Source organism: Scomber scombrus, chromosome 18 (genome assembly GCF_963691925.1).
Source record: "Scomber scombrus chromosome 18, fScoSco1.1, whole genome shotgun sequence".
NCBI lineage: Eukaryota > Metazoa > Chordata > Actinopteri > Scombriformes > Scombridae > Scomber > Scomber scombrus.
Genome location: NC_084987.1, coordinates 6372083 through 6399019, shown reverse-complemented (window position 1 = coordinate 6399019; position 26937 = coordinate 6372083). Strand labels below are relative to the sequence as shown.

Sequence of the window (26937 nt, the reverse complement as noted above, 5' to 3'; positions counted from 1 at the left end):
GGAGGAGGGTAGCTGGTGCGTACAGATGACGCAGGCACCGCACTTGGAAAAAGAGCAACACAGGAGCTTGTGTGGCGATAATCAAGAAACAAAACAGGTAAACAGAGGTTGTTAGGCGCAATTAGAAAACATAAGTTATGTTTAGACAGCAGAATATGTTACTAAGAAACGCGCCATGTCTTTAAATGCGTCTTAAATGCGCTAACTTTGCGGTAAAGTGTCGATAATAGCCGCGCACACCCACCTCTCTCTCGGCCTAGCATTGCGGCCTTTAGCTAGCTTTCACTAAAAACTGCGAGATGTAGAACGATAATAAAGTGTTTTCACGTCAAAATGCGTTATTTTTAAGTGGCCACCATTGGCCAATAGCTTCCTCATATTGTTTAACTATTTATAGAACTATATCAGTCAGTTTCTGAAGCGATATTAAAAGCTTGTGTCTTACAGGACCTCCATTCACACATTGCGAGGTTTACTTCCAAAATTATCTTTGTTTACTATGCATACATATGTCTGGCAGTGTATGCAATATCCTCTGTTTGTAGGTAACTTTCTGTGGTGGAAATAGGTCTCAGTGAAAACAAAGCTAAAAAGTATCAGAAACATTGTGTTGTTAATTTAAACAAAACATTTCATGTACTTATATGGGACATTGACTAATGTGGCCCAACTAAGCTACAGTGCATTTATTTCTTTTTTCTATTCAATTATTTTAAACCTAACTAGTATATGCCAACTGTAAGTTATATTGTTTAAAATTACACTTTTTAAACCTAAAAACTGTAAGCGTACAAAATTAAATGACCAAATATGGGTATGCACATTGCAGAACGTTTTGGCAGATAAAGGCTGTTTTATATAAATCAAAGTATTTCTAAGTCTAACAACTACTAATTCTGAAATGATTTGGTACGAGGAATTATAATATAAGTGCCTTTTGAGTACAATATCCAAAAATTGTCTTTTGATTTAACAAGCAAACATCTCAGGGATTTCATAATGATAATAGGTGTTGATATAATGTGTTGGATTCAAATGTAAATAATGTAAACAAGTCAGAATTGCAAAATGTGTCCCACATTACCCTAATCGACCTTATGTCTGGCAATGTATGCAATATCCTCTGTTTGTAGCTAGTCCCAATGTAAACAAAGCGAAAAGTAGCTCAAAGATTGTGTTGCTAATTTAGACAAAACATCTCATGTACTTGGCCCATTTACTAATAATAAACAGAGGAGTTGCCTCTTGAGTAATCATCTACCAAAATACCCTTGACATAAGTGTTCCGTGCTTACATGCCAAATTTAGCAGAGGTGTCCATTATTAAAGGATAATTGCACAGCTTTTTAAATCATTCCTCTTGTTCATCCTGGCTATCAAAAGATCCCATTTAAATGTGCTTTCAGTGCAAGTAATGGGGAGGCAAAAAAAGTGTCCACGTAGTTATTGTGTGCAAAAATGCATTTATAAGTTGATGTGAAACTTATATTCAGCTTAAGCAGTCTGAGTTATTCATATCAAGTGGATATCTGCCACATTTACAGTCTTTTTAGTATCAAGTTCTCCCTTTGTGTTTCCCTGTTGAGCTGTGGTGGAAGTATAGTAACAAAAAGAGGGACTTTGGCACTAAAAAGACTGTAACATTGAAAGATATCTACTTGATTTGACTCATTTGGATGACTGAAGCTTCATATTAGCTTCAGATAAACTTTCAAATAGATTTTTTCACAGAATGAGGACTGTGGACTGTTTTGTCCTCCTCCATCACTTACATCAAAAGAGTCACATTGTATTAGGAGTAACTTTACATATGGACATACAAATTAACTCTTTTGGTGTGATAATTGAGGCATTTTTAAGCAACGAAAGTGTTGTTTTCTCTCTCTTGTTTTTTTTTACAGCACAGCCATGAACTGGAGCAAAGGTGGTCCAGGTGTTAAGCGAGGTTTTGGGTTTGGAGGATTTTCCCTTGCGGGGAAAAAAGAGGAACCACCTCAACTTAATCAAAAGTCTCACACATCATTCGGGCCCCCAGGATCCAGTGGATATGGGAAAAACCAGCAGCTTCCATCCTTCTACAAAATAGGAACAAAAAGAGCCAATTTTGATGAAGAAAATGCGTGAGTACTCCACAAACACACTAAAAAAGAAAAGATAAACTATATAAAACAAAAACTAATGTAATTATTAATTTGAATGTAATTGCTTTCCCAACAAGGTATTTTGAAGACGACGAAGAAGAGTCCAGCAGCAATGCGGATCTGCCGTACATCCCTGCTGAGAACTCGCCCACACGGCAGCAGATGCAGTCTGGCGGCGGGTCAGACAGCGAGGACGACCCGCTGGATGCTTTTATGGCAGAGGTTGAGGTGAGAAGAGTCACAGTTAGGCAGAGACAAGCTAAGCCTTATCCTTCCTCTTGTTTTCTCTAACAAACCTTGTTGTTTTTTTATCACTCTTCCAGAACCAAGCAGCTAAAGACATGAAGAAACTAGAGGAGAAGGAAAAGGAGAAAAAGTCAGCCAAGTAAGACTTTATCTGTGTTTGTTTAGATAATTAAGTAGCTACTTAAATTCTGCATTTGAAATGAATAAAAAGAAGATTGCCCACAACTAAATTATTATTTTGTGAGCAAAAGTTTAATCCCTCTAATTTGGGATTTTGTTAATTTGTAGATAACTGCTGTACTATTCCCTATTTTACTATTTAAAATGAGACATTGTAGTTTAAGTTTATTCAAAGAGTGGCACTAAAATTGAGACTTGCAGCCATGCCTTTGCTGGCTTAATAGATTCTGTATCATCAGGTAAGCAAAGAGCCACCTTTAGTCATGGAGGGATGTGGGCTGTCTTGGGTGTATGAACGAGCCGCAGGGAAGTTTTTTTTTTTCTCCGCTTGTCATTGCAGGGGTATTCGTGATGACATTGAAGAAGAAGATGAACAAGTGAGTGAGCCCTACAAAATTCTTACTCCACTACATCGCTGAGTGATCAGAGAGGTCTCCAGTTCTCCAAACATTCCCTCTACCCTCTCTTTATCTTTCAACGCCTCCTCCCTGCTCACCCTTCTCTTCCCCCCTCCTCTATCTGACCATGTAGGGTGCATATTTAGGATCATTATGATCCGAGCTGTTTGTTCTTGTGTAAATTATTCTTGATGTTTGAAGTCTGGGAAAACAAAGCATGTTTGATTTTTTATTTACTTCACCAAATGACAGAATAGTTAATCAGATTGTGAACAATGATTTTTTTCCTTCTGTGATAAGGCTGAATGTCTCTTTATGGGATTTGTGTGTTTCTCCGGTGCCTGGATGGTGCCTGGATGCTGTGTTAAAGCAGCATAGCGGCTCAGTTTTCACATGAACTTTTGTGCTCTCTGCAGGAAGCCTACTTCCGCTACATGGCAGAGAACCCCACAGCCGGCCTGACACAAGAGGAAGATGACGAGAACATTGATTATGACAGTGATGGAAACCCGATTGCACCGACCACCAAGAAAATCATCCTGCCTCTTCCTCCTATTGATCACACTGAGGTACAGTTGAATCTACAACATTACATTTTTGTTTTGATGTAATATGATAGATTTTATTGTGATTTTTGCAACTGTTTTGTCTCTTTTGATCACAGATTGATTACCCGCCGTTTGAGAAAAACTTCTACAACGAGCACGAGGAGCTCATCAACCTGACAGGAATTCAAGTGATCGAGTTGAGGCAGAAACTGAACTTGCGGGTAAGTTCAGGATTCATGCACGCTGGTATTTAAATGTTATATAGCTGAAACTATTAACATGTTGTAGCAGCTATTTAGTCTGCTATAGTCATTTTTGTTTTGGATCCGGACACAAAAAGATCTTTGGAGACCTTCATCATCGTTGTTCTTAATGTCCTTTGTTTCCTGCTTCTCTTTCTCATTCTCAGGTGTCTGGTGCCGCCCCTCCTAAACCTTCCACAAGCTTTGCCCATTTCACCTTTGATGAGCAGCTGATGCACCAGATACGCAAGTCTGAGTACACTCAGCCCACTCCAATTCAGTGCCAGGTAGAGTAAGAGTTTCTCTCATGGTTGCAGCACAATTGAATGTTAAATGTTAAAAAAAAAAAGAATAATTTAAATACTGATTAATCCTTGTTCTGAATCTTTGATTTAGGGTGTGCCCATAGCTCTGTCTGGACGTGACATGATTGGTATCGCCAAAACTGGCAGCGGTAAAACTGCAGCTTTCATCTGGCCCATGCTGGTTCACATCATAGACCAGAAGGAGCTGGAGCCAGGAGAGGGGCCCATCGCAGTGATCGTGTGTCCCACCAGAGAGCTTTGTCAGCAGGTATGTAATGCAGAGAGATATGGAGTAGTGGGATATTGGATGCACTGCTATCTAAGAGTGTCAAGAGAGTTGGTTTACCAGAGTGTGTGTGTGTGTGTGTTTCTTTTTCACTATTTCACAGATCCATGCAGAATGTAAGCGTTTCGGGAAAGCCTACTCATTGCGTTCTGTGGCGGTTTATGGAGGAGGCAGCATGTGGGAGCAGGCTAAGGCTCTGCAGGATGGAGCAGAGATTGTGGTGTGCACACCGGTAAGAAAAGAAAAGACCTTAACCTTGAAGCTCAGAAGAAAAATACACATTATACGGTTGAAACAAATGTGAGGTTTTACTGAAAATGTGTGTTTGCAGGGTCGTCTGATTGACCACGTTAAAAAGAAAGCCACATCCCTGCAGAGAGTGTCGTACCTGGTGTTTGATGAGGCTGATCGCATGTTTGATATGGGCTTTGGTAGGTTTGCATTATCAACAGTCTGTCAAAGATGTCATTTGTGCACAGTATCTCATTTATGTTGTTGTTTCTCTTCTCCTTTTTAGAATATCAGGTCAGATCTATCGCCAGTCACGTCCGCCCAGACAGACAGAGTAGGTGTTTTTCCTAAACTATAATCTCTGAAAGACTGTAAATAAATTGTTATAATTCTGAATGTGTTTGCCTTCACAGCTCTTCTGTTCAGCGCTACCTTTCGAAAGAAGATAGAGAGACTAGCCAGGGACATCTTGGTAGATCCTATTCGTGTGGTGCAGGGAGACATTGGAGAGGTTTGTGGCTTCATATATCATCAACTAACCCATAATCATTTGTTGTACTTTTCTGAGAGCTGTAGCTGGAGTTTAGAGATACATTTCCCCCTTTTCAGTGCGTCTGTATGCTCTTAAAACCCTAAAATACATGAAATTGTCATTATAAACGTTTCATTTCAGAATAAAAAGTAAGTAAAGTAAAAGTAAATTTATCAGTCAGCATTTGAAAAGGATAAATTGTTCTGGCTATTTTTGAACTATTCTGGCAGCCAAAGTTATCTTTAGGTTTAATATTTAAGTATTTAAAATGTAAAAACTACAAGCTGAAGCATGCAGATGTTTTTATGACCCTTTCTTTCCGACCAGGCCAACGAGGATGTGACCCAGGTGGTGGAGATGCTTCACAGCGGGATTGATAAATGGGGCTGGCTCACCCGGCGGCTGGTAGAGTTCACCTCCTCTGGCTCAGTCCTCATCTTCGTCACCAAGAAGGCCAACTCCGAGGAGCTGGCGACTAACCTGACGCAGGAAGGCTATAGCTTGGGCCTCCTGCACGGAGACATGGACCAGAGTGAGAGGAACAAGGTCATCAGTGACTTCAAGAAGAAGAATTTGCCCATTTTAGTGGCCACCGATGTAGCAGGTGAGTACAAGAGCTACGACCTGTTCCCCTTCACATCAACATTTTCTCTTCTGTGTGAGCGAACATATGAACATAACTGTGTCCCACTTGAAAATGTGTTCTGTGAAATGACAGTTTAGTCTCTGCTCCCCTTCCAAATAGATTTCTCACCACCACATTTGGCATCAAAGGCTACACAAAATACCCTAATTAACAACACACATTTTAAATGGAAGAGGGTTTTAGGTGCATGTATAAAAGAACAGCTGGAAATGCTGAACACTTGGGAAAAAGGAAGTTTTTGCACTTGGTTGAAAAAGCTAAATTCAAGGAAACAGATTTAGTAATTCAATTTTGATGTGTGTGGACTGATGAACCTTTTTTTTTCCTCACAATTTGAGGAATACCTGGATCTGTTTTTCATTGCATTATGTTGTTACACCTGCTTCTTATGCAGTAGTTTTAGTAGTTTCCATCCAATGACCCCAACTGGAAAAGAAAACACCACCAGCTGTTTCTACACATGAACCAACTTCAAATATTCAAATACTCAGCAGCGAATGGAAACATGCATCAATTCAATATCTCTTCTGCCAATATTCTGGACATTTGGTTAAAATTTGCATTTAATCTGGACGAAAGCTGCTCGTTTGTGATGCCACATTTAACTGTTTACAACCCTCCATTAAAAACCACAAGCAGAAGATAGCAAATTACCACCAGTCTCTGTATGTTTGTTCTGTGTAGATCAGTTCAAATCACAGTAATACTTGATGATTTTATATTTAAATAAAAGCTTGTATCAGTGGTATAAGTGGAGAAATCTCAGCCCATTTTAAGCTGAGAAACAACATTAAAACTAACCTGCTTCCTGTTTTTATTTCCTCTCAGCTCGCGGTCTGGACATCCCGTCCATTCGTACCGTGGTGAACTATGACGTGGCGCGAGACATCGACACGCACACGCACAGGATCGGCCGAACCGGTCGTGCCGGAGAGAAAGGTGTGGCTTTCACCCTCCTCACTAATAAAGACACCTCATTCGCTGGTGACCTGGTGAGGAATCTGGAGGGAGCCAATCAATCCGTTTCCAAAGAACTGATGGACTTAGCCATGCAGGTGAGCTAAAGGAGTGAAAAGGATGAGAAAAGTCTTACAGGAACTTGTCTGGTTGGGAGGAATTGTTTTTACCTTTGGACTTTTGTTTTTTCTCAGAATCCGTGGTTCAGAAAGTCCAGATTTAAAGGAGGCAAAGGAAAGAAGATGAATATCGGTGGAGGTGGACTTGGTTACAGAGAGAGACCAGGACTGGGGGCTGAAAGCTCTGTGAGTTACAAATTATGACTTTAAATTTGTTTTTACATAATTTTTTGGTTTGATAAGTTATGGTGGGAATTGTGTTGATATGTGGAGGAATTTCAGAGAAGTGTGAATAATGTTTCTGTTGTTGTCCTTGCAGGGATCGAGCAGCAGCAGCAGTATTATGTCTTCCGCTAGCAGCTACGAAGGTTACAGCAAACCAAACACGGGGGCAATGGGAGACCGCATGTCAGCGATGAGACAAGCCTTCCAGGTACACCTCTGTCTTTGCCACTAAAAACCTATTTTGCATTTATTTATATGATTTTTCTTTCAGTTCATACTGATACTCTTCATGTTAAATGTTATTTTATTCTTGGTTTTATTCCACTATGATCTATTGATGTTATTTTTCAAAAATGTGCATATGTGCTGCAATTCATTTGCCTGTTTTAGCTTCTTTTATGTTTTTACTATTTATTTAAACTAATACTTCTATTATATTTGTCACTTGTGTTATGTTTAACAGACTACACGTTGTTCTTGTTTTATTTTAGCCAGTCTCAAATAGGCCTGGGCCATATGGAAAAAATCAAATATCACAATAGTTTTGACCAAATATCTCTATTGATATTGAACCAATATGGTTGAGATTAGGTGCTTTCACACAACATTTACAGTTTGATTTTAATGATAAATATGAGCATATAATTAGGTAAGGGCAAATAATAGAACAGCTAGAACAGTCTGGTAAGTTAAACAAATTACATAATTTTACTGTAATGGAGCTTTTAAAACCAGGATAAGACACTAATGACATATAATGATATTGCAAAATCCAAAATCTATGACTTTATCTAGTCTCCCATCATGATATTAATATAATATTGATGTATTGCCCAGCTCTAGTCCCTAATAAGTACACAAAATCTTTAAAGCTGTAAAATAATCTGTGATTTATCAGTTTATAGCAGCCATCATCCCTTTTGCCTCATTAGATTATTAAAAATCAGATCTCAAAGAATTAACCTGACGCACCAGATGGTTTGTGAGGCAACTGGATTCATGAAATCACGTGAGAATCCTGATAGGACACTGACCTGACACTGTTCTGAACCACCAGTGGGTCCAGACATCAGCGTATGACTTGAAGCCTGACAAGATAGATTCTCGTGATCTCGTCAATCCTTCTGCCTCGCACGGTAACTTAATAATGACCTTCTTCTCAACGTTTCCTCTTCTTTTAGGCTCAGTATAAGAGTCACTTTGTGGCTGCGTCCAGCGGCCCTCCAAAGCTCACCACCAAGTCCAACAGCTCCTCAGGTTGGACCAGTGCCGGCAGCCTGAGCTCTGTACCCACAGAGTCCCCCAACGGCTCAGAGCGGTCCCACGCTGCCACCATGTCCATGTCGGGCTTCACCAGCGCCGGCACCCTGAGCTCAGTGCCCGCCAGTCAGACCAGTCCACAGCAAAGCTTCCCTCCAGTTGCCCCCGCCCCCCTACGAGATAACTCACGGGAAAGACACCAGGAGGACTGGGGTCGCCACGGAGACAGTCACCACCGCCACGGCAGCGACAGGAGCGATCGGCACGGCGGAGACAGTCGCCATGGGGATCGGGAACGCCACGGAGACAGAGATCGTGACCGCCATGGGGACCGGGATCGCTACAGTAGCAGCAGCGGTGGCAGCAGCGGTGGCGGTGGTGGCAGCCGCCACGGCGACAGTCGTAACGGAGACGGGAACAGAAGGGACAGAGAGGACCGACGGAGTGAGAGGGATGGAGGGGAGGGGAGGGGGGACAGAGGAGATGATAGCTTTGCTGTTCCCGAACCGCCAAAACGTAGAAAGAGTAGGTGGGACAACTAAAAACAAATAAAAACACATAAAAAATCTACACAATCGATTAAATAATTGCTCCATGACGAGCTTGTCTATTGTAGGCAGAAAGCAGAACATATCAGAAGCCCTGACACAAGCACAGGATGTTATTAGAGAGGGGTTTTTGTGGACTTTTGGAGAAATGGGACTCTACTGTTAGGTTGTTTAAGGACCTTATGAGTCCGACAGAGTTTGTAGACAGATGAACACGAGCAGCTCAGAGACAGCCACTGTACATACATCATCAAGACTGATTTTTTGTTGTTGTAAGTCATTAGGATTAAGCTAAAAGAGCTGTAATGAATTCTGCTGTCGGTAAATAATTTCCAAAGGATGTTTTTGGTTGTCGTCTTGTTTCTTCTCGCAGAACTCCTAACACGCTTTCGTGCTCGCAAACCGGACTCTTTTTTTTTTTTTTTATTAATCTAATGGATCTTTGCCAAGTGTTTGTGTGTTTGCAATTCGTTCATCTACAAAATCTACAAAGCTAACTCTTACAACTGTTTCATTATTTCAAAGGGCAGCAGCAGCGGCTCTGTGATGATCACATTGATAGATGTCAATAAAAGTTATAGGTCTTATTGTGTCTTGTATTCAAGTCTTTAGTGAAGTGCCTTCTCCTGGCATTTAGTCTATGCTTTTGAAATGTTTTTTCAAGAAGATGCGTATTGTTTGTGTGAGGAGTTTCTCGCTTTCAGTCAAACTCGGATAATGTGAAGTTTTGATTAAAAAAGACTTTGGCATCTACTCTTGTCCTTTTTTTCACAGTCAGTCAATCTGTCACTTTTCCCACTGAAAACATCTGCAGTCCATTCTTTAAAAGCAAAATAATGTTTTTTCTGATTGTCAAATCAAACTTGTACTTAATTTAGTTTATACAAATATAACTAGTTGATACAGTTTTACTTTAATGATATAGTAGTGTAGTATGAATAAAGTAGTTTAGACTTATTAATGGCATAGACATGAAAACCAAAAAGCACCTGTTCAAAAACACAAAACACATTCTGAGGATTTCATTAATAAAAAGTACAAATATTCAGTGGTGGAGAATAACTACCTCGTACTATACTCAAGTGTAATTTTTAGGTACTTGGACTTTATTACTTTGATTTTCTGCTTCTTTATACTTCCACTCCACTTCATTTCAGAGGGAAATATTGTGCTATCTACTCCGCTACATTTATTTGACAGCTTTAGTTACTTTTCAGATGAAGATTTGACACAATGGATAATATAACAACCTTTCAAAATACAATACATTGTTAAAGATGTAACCAGAATTCTGACATCTAATTTAAAGCAATTAAATTCTAGCTGGGGCACCTCATTAAATTTCAGGTGTTTTTGGGGGTTTGTGTATATATGTACAAATAACTTAAGTGTCTATGAGGTGTTAGTAGTTCCACCAAATAGAGATTTATACACATTAATCATCTGACCACCCCTCACATTTATCTGCTGACCCTTTGGAGGGGCCCCACCCCTAGGTTGGGAACCACTGGACTAAACTAGCTAACTGTATATAAAGTAGTGTAAACTAGCTCCACCTCCAGCAGCTACAACAGTAACATGCTGCTCTAACACTGATGCTTCACTATTAATAATCTAATGATGCCATATATACAGTATAATAATATATCAGCTAATGTAGTATTATCAGTACTTTTAGTTTAATACTTTGAGTACATTTTGCTATTACTTAGGCACTTTCACTGAAGTATGATCTTAAATGCAGGATTTTTACTTATAATTAAGTATTTTTTAACATTGCTGTATTGGTACTTTTACCTAAGTAATTCATTTTAATACTTCTTCCAGAATGAAGAAGATTAATAAATGAAAAGCACTTTTAGCACAGTTATCATCAAGAGACACTCATGCTCCAGTCGTAGTCTGTTATGTATCCGAGGCCCCTTGAACGCATCAAGAGAAGATGAGAACCGCGCGACATTCTACGAACACTCTTAGCCCCGCCCCCGTGAAAACTGCCAGGGGGGGCGCGCGTTCAGTAAAAAGCTCGACCCTGAGAGGATGCGCGCGTACCACTGAGTTCTATGGAGAGTGAGAGAGGCCAAAAATAGTTTTAGTAGGGATTTTTATCAGTGGGATATTTCTTTTTTCTTTTCTTTTGTAAATGTACAGTCATGGCCAAAAATATTAGCACCCCTGCACTTCTGTCAGATAATGCACTACGTCTCCCAGAAAATTATTGCAATTACAAATGCTTTGGTATTCACATGTGTATTTCTTTTGTTTGCATTGGAACAACACAAAACTATTTGCACCCTCAGTTTAATATTTAGTAGCACACCCTGTGGAAAGAATAACTGAAATCAATCGCTTCCTGTAACCATGAATGAGTTTCTTACACCTCTCTACTGGAGTTTTGGACCACTCTTCTTTTGCAAACTGCTCCAGGTCTTTCAGATTTAAAGGGTTAGGGTAAGGGTTAGGGTCTCTGCCCAAATGTTCTCTGACATTCACATCTGGACTCATTGTTGGTCATTTCAGAACTCTCCAGCTCTGTGTCTTTAACCATCTCTGAGTGCTTTTTGACATGTGTTTTGGGCCATTGTCCTGCTTTCTGACACTGGGCACTACATTGCACCCCCAAAATTCTTTAATAGTCTTCAGATTTCATGATGCCATTCACACAGTGAAAGCATCCCATGCCAGAACCAGCAGAGTAACCCCAAAACATCTGTGTACCTCCACCACGTTTGACCGAAGGGACCGTGTTCTTTTCTTTGAAGGCCTCATTTAATTTTCTGTAAACAGTACCATGATGTACTTTACCAAAAAGTTCTATTTTGGTCTCCTTTGTCCACAGTAAGCTCTCCCAGGAGGCTTTTGGCTTTGTCACGTAAGTTTTGGCAAACTCTAGTCTGGTTTTTTTATGCCTTTGTGTCAGCAGTGGTCTCTCACCATAGTGTCAAGTACAGGGGTGCCAATATTTTTGGCCATGACTGTATCTTACTGAAGTATGTTGTAGTTTTAGAAATGCATTATCATGATTTGGTCACATAAGAACTCTGTTGTCCAAGTGAGTTTAGTTGTTTAGGAGAAAATATATCTGCTGGGTTTCTATCCTGACGACTTTACTGAGAAAAAAAGGCCAGGAAAGAAACTGAAAATGTAGATGGAAACTCTCCACACAAGATTATAGATCATCTTTAGATCATCTTTATCTTAAAGCTACCATCATTACAGCAGGAGGGAATGCAGTCTGACAACTTATCTTATGACCTAAGTTTTGAATGGTGAGCCACGTCTAAGACCATTTTCTGTCATGACAGAAAATAAAGTGTCTGAATTTGAATCTGAAGTTGGATTTTCTGAATTCCTAGTCACAAATTTCAACTCGAATGACCCCTTAACTTGGATTTCCAACTCAAGAAGGTCAGAAGACCACCGTGAACCAGGTGTTTTTAGGATATGTCCCGCTTAATGTTGACAAAATGCTTTAAGATTTAAATGCAGATATACTGCAATTAAACAATTCTTTTAATTTGATGTTTTAAAATGAAGTTTTTTTCACTGATAAAAATCGCAATTAAAGTGAGTCTGTTTTGGGCCTCATCGCTCCCCATAACCCAAAGTGTTACGAGCACATATCGGGGGCGAGCTTTTCTTTTCTCTTCTTCTTTCTGAACGCGCGCTCCCGTCCGCCTTTTTTTTCCACTGGTGGGGGGGGGGCGGGGCTTAAAGAGAGAGAGACACATATCGGTGGAGGGGAAACAAGAAGAGTTCCGACACAAGAGAGAGAACCGGCACCGGGGCTACACACAATCAAACCCCCTTCCTCCTCCTCTCCTCCCCAAAAAAAGAAAAAAGCAAAAAGCCTCCTGGAAAAGGTGAATGAGAGCACGGCAGACATCCTCCGAGTAAACAGCTATCAGCCCCCCAGAACCGCAGATGGTGAGTGTTTTCTCCCCCTCCTCCTCCTCCTTCTCCTCCTCCTCTTCCTCCGTGTCCTCCTCCTCCTCCCCGGTGTGTGTCCCTGCAGCCTCCCCGCAGACCCCCCTCCCTCCCCGGCTATCCTCTCCTCTCCTCCCCGCTGCTGCTGCTGGAGCTGCTTTTTTTTGTTGATGAGCTGAGGTGATGATGTCCCCCCCTGTTTTTTTTCCTCACTGTTTTTTTTGTCTAATAAGCAACTAAATGAATATAGCGTGATAATGCATTATTTAAAACAACAAATATTTATTTAAATTATAGTTTAATTTAAGGGGATATTTAAACAGGCGCCGTCGTGCTGCTGCACACACACACACACACACACACACACACACACACACACACACACACACACACACACACACAAAAACACACAAAAGCAGCAGCCAGCAGCTCGTTGTTTTAGCTCACTGGCTAATTAATATCAAACCTACTAAATCATCCATTTATGCAACATATAAAATAATACCCCTTGTTATTTTTTATGTTTAATAGCCCCCTCCCCCTCTTTCTAGCATGATTCAATCGTCCTCTCTCTGATTGCTGGTTTGGAAATTGATTTTTTTGTTGTTGGGGGGGTTGGTGGTGGTGTGTTACATCATGTCGCGTTTTATGTTTTTGTTTTGTCTGAGCAGGTGAATAAGTCAAGTTTATCTCGATTAATCGATTAGTTTCCAGCTGATAGATGATTTACCAGCTATTTTAATGATAGGAAATGACTCTAAATGATTATAATGGATGAAATCATCCGATTCAAGCCCCTTAAATGTGAATATGTTCTTATTGTTTTCGTCTTTTATGACAGTGAAGTGACTATATTGGGGTTGAGGATCCTTAGTGGTGACAAAACAAGACATTTTAGGGTGTGTAAAGACTAAAAAACGAATCAATTAATCGAGAAAATAAGCATGAATGAAAATAGTCATTACTTGCAACCCAATTTCTTTGCAGATAATTGTGATTATTAGACTTTAATTGGTCAGGTTTTGGCTCTAACTTGCTGAGTGTTGCATAAAACTAATCTTTACAAGCAGAAAATGCATTTTTAAGTGATATAATTCCATGTGTAATATGTAAAACTATACAAATAAGCATTAATTAAGGCAGCAAAGTGAATTAAGTCCTGCAAATGCATCTCCATGCAGCTATGTATTACTAAACATCTCAGCCACACATTTCTGTACCAAAAAAGCCTGATTAGCAACCTATATAATATGATTAAATGCCACAATATTCCTGTTTTTATTGTAAAATTGAACAAATAAGCATGTTAATAAAAGCAGAAAAGCAATATAAGTCCTGCTGAATATAGTTTTAGTCAGTAAAACTATTCACAGCATCCTCTGATTGAAAGGTTTCACCATATTGACGCACATCAGTATCTTAGTTTTGATCATATTCAGGTGTGAATGTTTACAAGAAATACAGAAAAACTCAGTTCATTCATTACTCTGCTTGCACAATATTAACATAATCCAGGTGTGTGATCATCTGCATGCAGCTGTGTCTTCCTCAACATCTCAGCCACACATGTCTGTACCCAAAAAAAGCCCATATAAGGTGATTTAAATACCATGTTGTCCCTGTTATTATAGTTGTGTTTTACAGTTTATTTAAACCAATGGCTTATCCAGGTTTGTGGTGGGTTTAGTTCACACGTGGAACACAAAACTGATGATACCAGTGAAGCCAAATGGTCCCTTTTTAAATGGGGATTATGTGGAAACAACGTATGTCCCTAGACCCCATTTTTGGGAACCACTGGCCTATAATTAATGTCTATGTCTGAGGATGAACTCACTTTACAGCAGCCAATACTGAATGGATGAGTAACTGGGTTAAAACCTCTGCGTTAATCGGTATTAGACTAACATTCACAGGTGGAAGAAAAACACACATTTGGCTAGTTTTTTTTTCTTCTCTAACAAATTTCTCGCCCCCTGTTTATTTGTGTGGTTTTAGCAGTTTTTACAAACCCGCTCTGTGGTCGGGTGAAACCACTTTTTTATCCGTTTAGGGCACCAGAACTACAGCCAGTCTGTCATTATAGTCCCAGCATATGGCGACGAGGCTTAAGTAAGTATATGGTCATTTTCATTTCCTGCTGCTGTCGATGGGCTCGCATGACTGTAATTTCTAGTCGGAGTTGACAGCACAGATTGACACCCTGCTCTCATGACTGATTTACGTCACTTACTCTGGTGGATTTGAGACATTTGAGACTTGTTTGTACAAAGGGGAGAGAAAAAAAAAGAAAAGAAGATAATAGCAGATTTAGACAAAAGCAGGTTGCGCAAAGCTGCAGCGGCGGCTAATGGCATTTATTCTGTCTGGCATTATGCTCTCCTTGTCAAACAATTACCATTAACGGCACAGAATAACCCCTGATTTGTCGGGCAGGTCAGAAATGCCATATGTTGGGGTAGGGTAAAGAGGGGGGGGGGGTTAGTTGTTTGCCTGCTGTCAGATGTGCAGAACGGTATTAAAATAGGTCGCCAGCAGGTCCAAGAGGCCAAAGAGCTGCATTGTGATAGTTTTAACAAGCTACATACCTGCATTTCACGTCCTTATGACATATCTTTTAATATACTGTTAAGGCTGGCTTCAATAATGAGAAATACTGTTGGTGTGTTCATGTGCAAAAGGGGAACAACAACTCCGTTTTCATGCCTGTGAAAAGGTGTCTGAATGTGGTTTTGAAGCTCTGAAGAAACCCAATCGTCTGACAAATGACTGACTGCCAATTTTTTGCACATACATGCAAACAGTTCACCCCGTTCTTCTTCACCTCTGGGCAATACGATCCTCACTGTAGACTTAGTAAAAAAAAAAAAAAGAAAAAGGAAGTGTTGAAGTATTCACATGCGGCTCAGACGTCGAAGGCAGCAAAGACTTAGCACATTCCTTTCACTTTGATTTGTTCCATTTATTTCATTTTTCCTGACACGGTTCACCGCAGTCTTGTGGAAATCAGAGCTTATTGTTAATAAAAGTTCAGCTGCACACAAACCAGTACAGCCATTTAAATCAGCGTTACATCAGAAGAGGCATTATATGAGATGATATGAGAGGATATTTCATGTCTTTTGATGCTCCTCAAGTACAAATTGTACATTTCGATCTTAAAAAAACCCCCAAAAAACAACCAATCAACTGCTCGCTTACTGTGCAGCTGTTAGCAGCTCTGATCTAATGTAGGTTATGTGGTTTGAGAGGAAATAGTTTACATATAGTTCAGTGTTTCCCACAGTGTCATCAGTCAGCAGCAGACGTCCGTGCGAGGTGACACGTTTTGAAGCTTGTAGAGCTCTGTGGGAAATGTGCTCGACTCTAACGTCCGTGATTGACATTTAATCTTGGGAAATGACTATTTAAGATGCTTTTTTTTTTTGGGGTTGAAAAAGCTGCATATTTACTTTCTTTTTCTCCCATGTCAATCTCAATAAGCAGCCAAGGCAGTGATCACTAACCCTGCTCCTGGAAAGCTACTGCCCTGCATGTTTTTAGGTATCTCCACCACTCTAAAACACCTGATTTCTAATAGTGAACTCGTTATCAAGCAGCTGAAGCTCGTTAAAGATCTTGATAAGGAGTAAATTATTAGAATCAGGTGTGTTTGAAGAGATGGGGTGATACCTAAAACATGCAGGGTTGGAGACAGCTGAGCGAAGGCGTGTGTTCAGTGTGATGGAAGTTTTGCTGTTTTTGCAGAGCAGATATTTTGCATGTTGTTTTTCCTTTTTCCCAAAGACGGGATGGGGCATGTTGAACTTGAATTCCAGAGAAATTTGGTTATGAAATGTCACTCTCTCTCTTTCCCCCCCTTCACTCTGTCACAACATCTGATTTAGTCGTGGCGCTCGAGGTTCATTCTTCTCCCACCTTCAGGGGAAGATGTTTCAGTGCGTGGCGTGTCCTTTCGTTTTTCGTCAAGTCGACACAAGCTCCTTGTCTTCTAACACATTCCTTCTCAAGCTCTCACTACTTTTTTTTTTCTTTCTTTTGCAATTTTTTAAAACAAAAACAACATAAACACACCAGCTGCTGCAGCATACCAACACCAGCACCATTCATTATCACAGCTGAACATCACAGACTTGCAACCACCACTCATTTTTTCGGGGGTGAAACCAAAATAAAGCAGACATAATGAAATTTAATTGTGCTAATATCCAGTTTTATGTCTTGGAAATAGTCCAAGATCATGCTATTAGCTGGAAATTTGACAGATCTCCAACACAGATATCAGATGACTTTTTTTAAGTGGTTTTAATCTTGCCCTGAGGCGGCGTCTTCAAAGGAATAACAAAAGGAAACCGAGCACTGTTAGAAAACACCCATCGCACTGCAGGAAAACCTGCTGACTTCTAATTACTATCACAAAAATAAATCAGCGTCAGTTTCTGTGTCTGAAAGGGGCATCCTGCTTCTCAGAAGTGATGAGCACATGTTGAAAATGTTATTTTTAGTTGTTTTTTGCTGTTTAAAGGCAGCAGAAGAGAATTAAATGCTGGAATGATTAATCAATTAAGCATAAATCATCAGCAAATATGTCAAATGTTATCTAATAGCAGCTTCTCCTCCTTAAAAAAATGCATATATTTGGGTTTTTTTGATAGTTGGACACACAAAACAAGACATTTAAAATAGAGGTGCAATGATTAATCGATTAGTCAATTGAGAGTAAATGAATCGGGCACTATTTTGATAATCGATTAATTGTTTTAAGTCGGAAAAAATGCCAAATTTCTATTGTTCTACTTTCTTAAATGTGAATATTTCCTGGTTTCTTTACTTTTTTGTGATCAGGACAAACAAGACACTTGAAGTTTTGGGCTTTTGGAAGCAGAGATTCTCATTTTTTTACCATTTTATGGACCAATCGATTAATCGAGAGAGTAATTGAGAGATAATCGATAATGAAAATAATCATTAGTTGCAGCCTTCTCTTTGCGTTTGGGATAAAACAAGATATTTGCGGTTGTATCTCGAGCTTTTGGAAGCAGAAATTGACCTTTTTATGGACAAATTGATTAATTAAGGGACAGATTAATCGATAATGCATTTTCTGATATGTTATAGACCAAATAAATGATCGATATAAACGATGATGGAGCTAATTAGTTAGTTTGTTAGTTGCAGCCTTACATTTTTCTCTCTTTTCTTTTTTCCTCTCCAGTTTTTAAGCTCTCGTCATCCTGCATAAATAAATATAGCTGCATGTTTGTATAAATACTTAATGAAATTTTATCTGGACCTTGGCAGCTTCCCCAGACAGGAAGTGAGAAAACAAACGTCAGTCAGCTGACTCCGAAGAGACAAACACAAACACAGACAAACACAGATACTTGATGTCTTGGCATTCTCAGCAAAAAATGCCCCGTCACTTTTTTCTCGTTGCGTACAGGAAGTTCAGAAAGGAGGAAATGGTGAAACGACAGCTGACCAAACGCTCTCTTACACACTCTCAGATGTGATGACTCTTCAGACTCTTGTGGCAGCCCTCCACGTATCAGACTTCTACTGTTATCGGTTCCTGTGCCAATGAAACGTCAAAAAAAAAAACCTCCTCGTGTTTGTTTCTGCTTATTTTACCCTCACGGAAAAGTCTTTTTAATAACCTCATGTCAGTTTAGAGTGCTTTTCTTTTCTTTTTCTTTCTATTTTTTCTTCCTCCCAGGCATCTTTTCCACATAACTTGCTCTGTCGCTTCATGTTCAGAGTTATTGATGGGCAGTCGCTGTCAGGAGGAAGTCTATTTATCATCCCTGCAGCAGCTGTTTTACTTATTGGATCAGTAAATGGAAACCGCTACACTTTTTTATCGAGTTGCAACGTTTCAGTCTATCCGACCTTCATCAGGCAACATCACAACACTTCCATACACACACATTTAAGGGCTGCCTCAGTTATGCAATAATAGGACTGGAGAAATCAATCATTAAAGGATTAGAAAAATATCAAAAAGACAGAATACAACACAGATAACATTTTAAACATCCATATAAACCCCACAGTATTTTCCCAACTCATAAAACAGGTACATTAGGATCCATACTTATCAAATCAGGTTATTGTCATTTTTTCCATTAGGGCTGGTACTCTATACCATTAAATCTATACCAAGTAGTATCCAAACATTTCCTGTCAAACGATACCTGCAATCCATCCTTTTTGCACCCGGAGCTAGAAAATATGAGTATTTGTATGGACATGTTCACAGCCAAGCAATGCAAGCGTTCTTCAGTTTAAAGTGACATGTGATTGGTCCACTTCCACAGCAGCTACGACCCGTCTGTGGTGGTGAAGTCGTGGTGAATTTGAGTTAGCGCACTTAGCAGTTCAGCAGCCAAGATGCCTCCTAAATGCTCTAAAGTGTGGCTACGCTACACGACTGTTACAGCGGATAAAGCAAGTGCACAAAATGTGTAATAGGTATCAAATAAAGTAATAAATTGGTATCGTTATCACTTTAAGAGGTACTTGGATTGGTGCCCAGCCCCGTTTACCATATTTCTGCAAGGCATAATGGAAAAAAATGTTTCTCTGGGATCAAAGTGTAAGGAGATATAACTTAAATGACACTACAAACCGAGATATTTCAGTTATAAAGAACAATACAACCACAGAAGAATAAATATGAAAGTTAAATTAAATCACTGAGGTAAAACAAAAGTGCAGATTTAAGTGCAATTTCAGATTTGACTACATGCCTATACCTCCAAATGATATTAGATGAAGTCATTTGATCACACGAAAAGGTAATTGTAGATATTTGTTGATTCCCAGTAACTAGGGTCTGTATTTATCTTGTAAATATAGTCTTCTACATATCTGACCTTCTCTTAAAAAAACATCCAAATGAGGAAAAAGTTATAAAAGTTACAGCTATTGGATCGGTGCCACGGGCCTCCAGGAGTAATAAGATGCTATCTGCTCTGGATTGGACTGGCAGATGTTTCCATACACAAAGAGGTAGGCAAATAGCGACCCGTGGGATGAATTCGGGCCCTCAAGCAAAAATATTTGGCCCTCTGACGTTCGTAGTTTGCGTCAAAACTCTAACATCATTTTTCACCAATCTCCTGTAAAAAAACCCAAATATTGTCATGTATCTTTGTTACATCTAATCCCCCCCCCCCCCCCCCCCACGCCAGCAGAGGCTTTATAAAGCTGTCATGCTATTTTAACTCCAGTAAACCTTTCAGAAATTAAAGTTTAATACGTGAACTTTTGACAGTGGAGGAGAAATGCTGCGTTGAAGCCATTTTCCCTTTTTAGATGCAATCGATCAACACCCCTCCCCAAAATGAAAAATCTTGGAAAAACTGACCCAACGTTGAACCTTAGTGCTGACCACTGCTTTAAACCCCTACAGATGGACTTATTAGCACATTTTCTGTGAGTTTCTTCACATTTGTTTAGTTTTTCTCCCCCCCCCCCCCCCCCCCCCCCGCCTTAACTCAGCTGTCCCAAATGATTAAACGATGATCGCATATCTAAAAATAAGGGATGACCAAGTCGGAGGCTTGTTTTTTGGATTAATGACATTTGTTAACATAGTGGCTGCTTTCCCTTGTAGGGGCCTGCTGCTGCTGCTGCTGCTGCTGCAGGGCGAAGCAGGGCTCGGCCTCTGGGTATCGTTCTGTCCGTCCCATCCAGCTCCTAGAAAAAGAGGAGATGCCACTTCTCAGTTGAACTCTTCATGAACACATTGACCTTTCGCCCTCGTTATACGTATGCTCTTTAGAGATGTCAGCAGATCGCTCATGTAAACATTGAAGGTTTAGACGGGGGCGCTCTGGTGTGTGCAGCGTTTGGCGTCGGCTCAACTTAACACAACAGAGCAGGTTTATTTTGAGCTTGAATGCTTTCTAGACGACGTACTCGAGATTATCTCCTGGTGGCGTATTGTCCTGGTTTAGATAGATTAATAACTGACTCTAGAGGGGTCGCTTAACTCACACTTAACTGTCACATGGGTGGTCTGCGCCCCCGGGGAAGGGGAGAGGAAGGAGGATTTGAGACAGTTCTGTTTTTTTAGAAAAGGTCAAACCCGTATTTCCCCACTGTGCAGATAACAGCTGTGACGACTAGTCGATTCTGTCAGAAAATGAATCAGCAACTACTCTGATAATTGAATAATCACTTTAGTTGCTAATTAAGTAAATAGGTCAAATATTTGCTGAGTTAAGCTTCTCAAAAATGATGATTTAAATGCTTTTCTCTGTCATACATGATAGTAAAGTGAACGTCTTTTAGCTCTTGGACTGTTGTTTGGACAAAAACTACAAAAAAAGTGACCTTTAACCTCTGAGATATTATTACATTTTATACACAAAACTATTCATTGACCATGAAAGTAATTGTGAGTTGAAACCAGACAGCAGGTGAAGCTGCAGATTAACTCTGATAAATTATTACATTTTATAGACAAAACGAAGAATTGATAATGAAAGTAATTGTGAGTTGCAGCCCTTCTGCAGATGAAGCTGCATCGTAGCAGATTGCACAATAACCTTAAACCCATTTACTCAAAAATGAGGTGTAGTTTCATTTAAATGAGTCTTATCGATATGTGTAAAAACCTGAAAGTTGGAATGATGTTGGCTTAAAAAAAGGTCTAACACAGAATTGGAGGATGATTTCTACCTTATGCTCTATAAACAGTCAAACCAGACCCAGGGTTAGAACATAGTTAGACATTTATGTTTTTCGATGAGGAAATCGATACGGCTTTGTTCAGTAAGTTTGAAGCCAGCAGGCTGCTAGATTAGCGCGGCTTAAAGACTAGAAATAACAGCTAACCTGGCTCTGTCCAAAGGTAACGAAATCCACCTGGCAGCACCTCCTAAAGCTCATGAATTAACACGTTGTTGTTCGTCGTGTGGTAAATCTGAACAGAAACCAGACATGGGGGGGAAAACATCAGGTTGTGGTTTTACAATAGAGGTACAAATGTTCCAGACTGTTTCCTGCTAAGCTAACCGGCTGCTAGTTTTCATATTTCCCCTAAAACATGAGAGTGGTATCAGTCTTCTCATCTAGCTCAAATAATATTCCCACACACACACACACACACACACACACAAAGAGAAAAAGGGGATCCTGCACCAAACAAACAAACAAACAAACACAGGCAGACGTTCAAATGTGATTAAATATTGACGCTCGGACTCAACGCAGTGTGAGGGATTGATGCCTGTGAGGTAACACTTGAACCTCTGTTGCAAGAAGATTTCAGTGTGAAGGTGGTCTTTGTTCGCTCGGTAAGATTCGAGGAGTCCAGCTGGATCCAGATTCTGCTGCGTCCAATTACCCCACAGCTTAAAAAACAAAAGGGAAGTGTTGCATTGCAATTTATAGGCAGTGTTGGGAAGTAGCTAGTTACATCATTTAATTACAAAATAAATGTATCTGTAATCTGTTACAGCTACTTATGAAAATGTTGATGATTATAAAGGAGGTTACATCTGAAGTCAGACCTTTAAGATTTTGTTCAGTGGGGTTTTTTCCTCATTTTTTAAATAGTTAACATGTTATTGAATACATATACTGCTGTTTTTAATCCTTTTTTCATAAAATATCTTTATTTTATTTTCCAAAATCTACATGAACTAATGATACATGTTCAAATGATCTCCCTTATAAATCATGTCAGCAGTGTTTCCCATTCATTATATAGACTGTGGCGGCTCATCTTAGTCTAATTTGTGCCACCACAGTTTCACAGTGAGCCAAACATGTCTGCACACTCTCCAAAACGTTCAGCAAAAGCATCTCGTCCTGCACCAGAGCTGCTGCTCTGCCCCAGTGAACTAGTTGAACTCTGATCATCAGATCTGCTGTCTTTGTTTCAGAGCTGAGATATTACATTAGTTTTTTTTTTTTTTTTGATGGTTAGTTTTGGAACATTTATGAACTGGTAAAATGTCTTTCCCCATGCTTTGTGGGTGTGTCATCACCTTCATATCTATACAACCAGTAGTTAAAATACTGAAGCACAAAAGATTGTTTTTAAAAAAGATATAACGTCTTAATTTTGCTCTCAGAGTGCAGCAGAATGATGCATTTGACTTAAAAATGTGCCCCCGGACCCCCCTAGAGGGTCCGACTGAGGTCCAACCACCATAAATAAATAACTTATTACATTTTAAATAGAGTAACTAATAATCTGTAACCTATTACATTTCCAAAGTAACCTTCCCAATCCTGATTATGACTCTTCTTTAAATCATATTCACATTGAACATTTTCTTCTTCTGTGTTCAAAAAGCCTTTTAATAATCAGAGTTGTGTTCATTTGTGCCGAGCAGAAGTTCTAGTTTCTTCACACAGTATAAAACGGTCGTTTAGCAGGCCTTTTTTTTTTTTTTAATTGGGATGGCACTCTAGTGTAGTAAAGCTGCTTCTGCTTGCCCGTCCGCCCGTTGGGACTCTTGAGAGACAGAAGGAAGCCAGATGTGTCATAACTTCCTGCCCGCGTTGAGTCGCTCAGTGGCAATTGACACACATGTACATATAAGGCAACAGAAGAAAAGATGGCACCGGCGCTAATCTGAAGTCTTCCAGGAGATCTGAGTTATGTGCGTTTTTGGTATGCAAGCCTGCCTACCCCCCCCCCCCCCCCCATCTGCCCCCCCCCCCCCCTCTTCCTAGCACAATAACTAATCCTATTTTGTTGTTTTTACCCCACAAAAAAACAAAGAAACCCACAAAAACATGCCAGTTTTTTGCCCTAACTCAGATTAGAGTTGATGAAGTGCATGTTTTCCCTTTTTTTGGCTGCATTTTATTGGATATTACACACAAACAAAGCCTCTTATCTACCTCGTTTTTAGGCCTCATGCAGACTTTCTCTAAATGCATGCATCAGTTCCTTATTAAGTAATTTTCTGAAAGGATCAAAGTCATGTTGTGTTGCAGAAACAGGAAGTGGTTATCATGCATTCTGCTAGATAAACCACCCAAAAGAGAGAGAAATAGAAAAAGAAAGAGAGAGCTCTCAGCAACATGAGAACCAAGCTCAAGGCAACCTCAGGAGGAGGAGGAGGAGGAGGACGATGAAGAGGATGGAGGCAGACAGCTGGGATGAGATTGCATCGACAGGAAGCCGCGTGGCCTCACTGCTAATGAGCCAATCATTTCAAAAGTTTGTCATCCGGTCCTTCACACAACTGCAGAGACAACACCCTTGTTTTTTACCCCCCCCCCCCCCCCCCCCCCCCCCCCCCCCCCCCCCCCCCCCACACTCAGATGTTGAGCGATGCATTAAAAAGCACCAAAAAAAAAAACGACATGCAAATCACTAACACAGAGGTGCCACTCACGCCTGTTAAGTTAGAGATGTAGAGATATGGCTGGGTGATATGACCGTGTATACAGTGAGATATGAGCACGCCATTTACACTGTCATATCTACAACTTCATTATCTCTGAGTGTATTGTAGAGCGGCTATAATTAGTTGATTGGCAGCTATTTTGATAACGCTTGTTTAAACAGACATGCCAAAAGGAACTAGCTGGTTTTTTAGCTTTTTAAATGTGATGATTTCATGCTTTTCTTTGGCATACATGGTAGTAAAGTGACTATATTTGGGTTTGGGGTTGTTGGCGGGGCAAAATAAGACATTTAAATGAATCATAATGTGCATTTTCACTGTTTTTTTAAGACATTATATAGACAAAATGATTCATCGATAATGAAAAGCTGCCGGCACAGTGTGTACATTTGCAGCTTTGCACATGAATAAGCAGCAGTTCTTTATCAGTATGAGTTTTGTGGTGAATCGACACGAAATATTATGTAAGTCACAAAGTTTCCATCAGTTTATCATCAATATTTTGACCATAATTGGTCTTTCTTGTGGCAATATTACCATAATTGCGTGCACAGAGATATCAAACACGCTTGTTTACACTGTGATATGTACGACTTTATTATCTCTGAGCGTGTTGTAGAGCGGCTATAATTAGTTGATTGGCAGCTATTTTGATAACACTTGTTTAAGCAAACATGCCATAAAAGGAGCTGGTTTGAGCTTTTAACCCTTTGTAGGTCTGCTCAACCGTCACTTTGTGTCATGATATCTGGTCGTAAACTAAATCTATTTAACCCAAACTTATTGGGCAATCTTTACCACTTGTATGAGGTATGTAATGCACAAAAAGACCATCAGATTGTGATATGGTTGCTATAGATACAGGCTGTGCTAGTGTATAACCAACGAAGAAACACACAAGACTAAAATCACTACTGACAGTTGACAAGTTTCATCTTGTACACTCTGGGAGGGTTTATTGAACAAAATGAGTCTCTAACATGTTTTTTAAAAAAGTTTGAACATATGAGGTCTGAATGAGGTCTGTAAAACATCAGATTTAGGGTCAATAAGAAAGGAAACCCATGTTTTATGTTGTCATGACCTGAAAGAGGTAGGAAAAACAAATACTGCCGTCACAGTGTGTAATTTTGCAGCTTTGCACATCAATAAGCAGGACTTCTTTATCAGTATTTTTCATGGCAATATTAACATAATTACATATCAAACGCTGTGATATCTACGACTTTATTATCTCTGTGTGTTGTAGAGCGGCTATAATTAGTTGATTGGCAGCTATTTTACAAATAGCACATGAGAAAAGGCAGCAACACGTAGAAAGCAAACATGCCAAAAGAAAAAAGCTGGTTTTAGCTTCTTAAATGTGATGATTTTAATGCTTTTCTGTGGCATGCATGGTAGTAAAGTGACTATATTTGGGGTTGGGGCTGTTAGCAGGGCAAAATAAGACATTTAAATGAATCATAACATGCATTTTTACTGTTTTTTAGACATTTTATAGACAAAATGACTCGTAGATAATGAAAGCTGCAGTCCCAGTGTATATGCAATGAGCAGGACTTCTTTATCAGTTTGGTGGTGAATCAACACCAAAGATTATGTAAGTCACCATCAATTTCTCATCAATATTTTGGCATGTTTTAATACAATTCTCAGATGCAGCCTTACGAATAGTGTTAAAAGTTAAAAAGACAGTATTGAATTAGTATTTAGCTTCAATGTTAAGAAGCAACTTGATTAGTAAAGTGTTTTATTTGCTTTATTAGCTGAATTAGGCAAACCCATGTTCATATTTTATCTATTAGTTTCCATAGACTCATTCTGACAACACCAATATTACTCTTGTACATAATGCTCCTATTTGTGTTTTACTACTACTTTGTTTTTATTGCTTGTGTACTCACTTATTATTTATTGTTCTTTATATTTGCCACTCTGCTGCTTTAACGCCGTAAATTTCCCCACCGTGGGACTAATAAAGGAATATCTTATCTTATATATTAATATCATGAAATAAAAGTACATGTAGTGTAACAGAAGATTACCCACTGCTGTTGTACTGTACTCTACAGATCACTATTTCAGCCACTTATGTGCGACACAGTGTGGTCTCGATTTCACGGCTATGGTTCTCGACTCATGTCAGCAGGTCAACAATGTGATGTTGTGAGGTGGACTCTCATACTTCATGCTGTCATTTCACTCACTGTACATTTGTTATGTTCCTTGCAAAGCAGGAAATTGTGCAAGTCAACGAGGTAAAATAGACCTGCACAAAAAAAAAAGAAAAGATCAGCATGTTCTCTCTGATCCCTCTCTTTTGCAACTCTAGTAGCAGCAGCCTCACGAACCCCCCCTCCCTCCCTCCTCCTCCTCCTCCTTCTCCCCAAACCCTTCCTCCAGCTCCAGCCAACCTCCCTTACATAACAGGGTTTTAGCAAAGTCTGCAGTGGACTTTTTTCCCCCCTCCGGCAGCTGAAACAGAGGCTTCCCTTCTTCCTCCCCTTGTGCTCACTGGCTTCTCCACGGCACTTACTGTGTGCACATCTGAATGTCTCTCTGTCTGTTTATTATCCGCTTGAACTACCTGTTAGTCCTGCTTTTAAAAGATGTCACCAGCACTGCCGCCGCCGCTGCTGCTGCTGCTTGTTGCTGCCGGCGACCAGCGGCTGCAATTCACCAGAGGGCAGATTCAGTCATTATCACTGTGTAACTTTCTCCGGCGTGAGCTCATGCAACCTTTTTTTTTCTCTCTCTCTCTCTCTCTG

At 39.8% G+C, this 26937-nt stretch overlaps 1 protein-coding gene across 2 annotated transcripts; it reads left to right on the top strand.

Moving 5' to 3' along the window:
• Positions 1–35: 35 nt before the first annotated feature.
• On the top strand, positions 36–9617 carry ddx42 (DEAD (Asp-Glu-Ala-Asp) box helicase 42). 2 transcript variants are annotated; one of them, XM_062438057.1, is made up of 18 exons: positions 36–97; positions 1902–2120; positions 2219–2369; positions 2465–2526; positions 2908–2944; positions 3382–3534; positions 3630–3734; positions 3923–4042; positions 4152–4328; positions 4450–4578; positions 4678–4777; positions 4864–4911; positions 4991–5088; positions 5437–5713; positions 6584–6810; positions 6907–7017; positions 7151–7264; positions 8238–9617. In XM_062438057.1, exons 2-18 carry the CDS (start codon positions 1909–1911, stop codon positions 8856–8858), a joined length of 2742 nt encoding a protein of 913 aa, XP_062294041.1. In that variant the 5' UTR covers positions 36–97; positions 1902–1908; the 3' UTR covers positions 8859–9617. The 2 variants fall into 2 exon arrangements, with proteins under 2 accessions (XP_062294041.1, XP_062294042.1); XM_062438058.1 differs by lacking the exons at positions 36–97; positions 1902–2120; positions 2908–2944 and having other exon boundaries at positions 2327–2369.
• The last annotated feature ends 17320 nt before the right edge of the window (positions 9618–26937 follow it).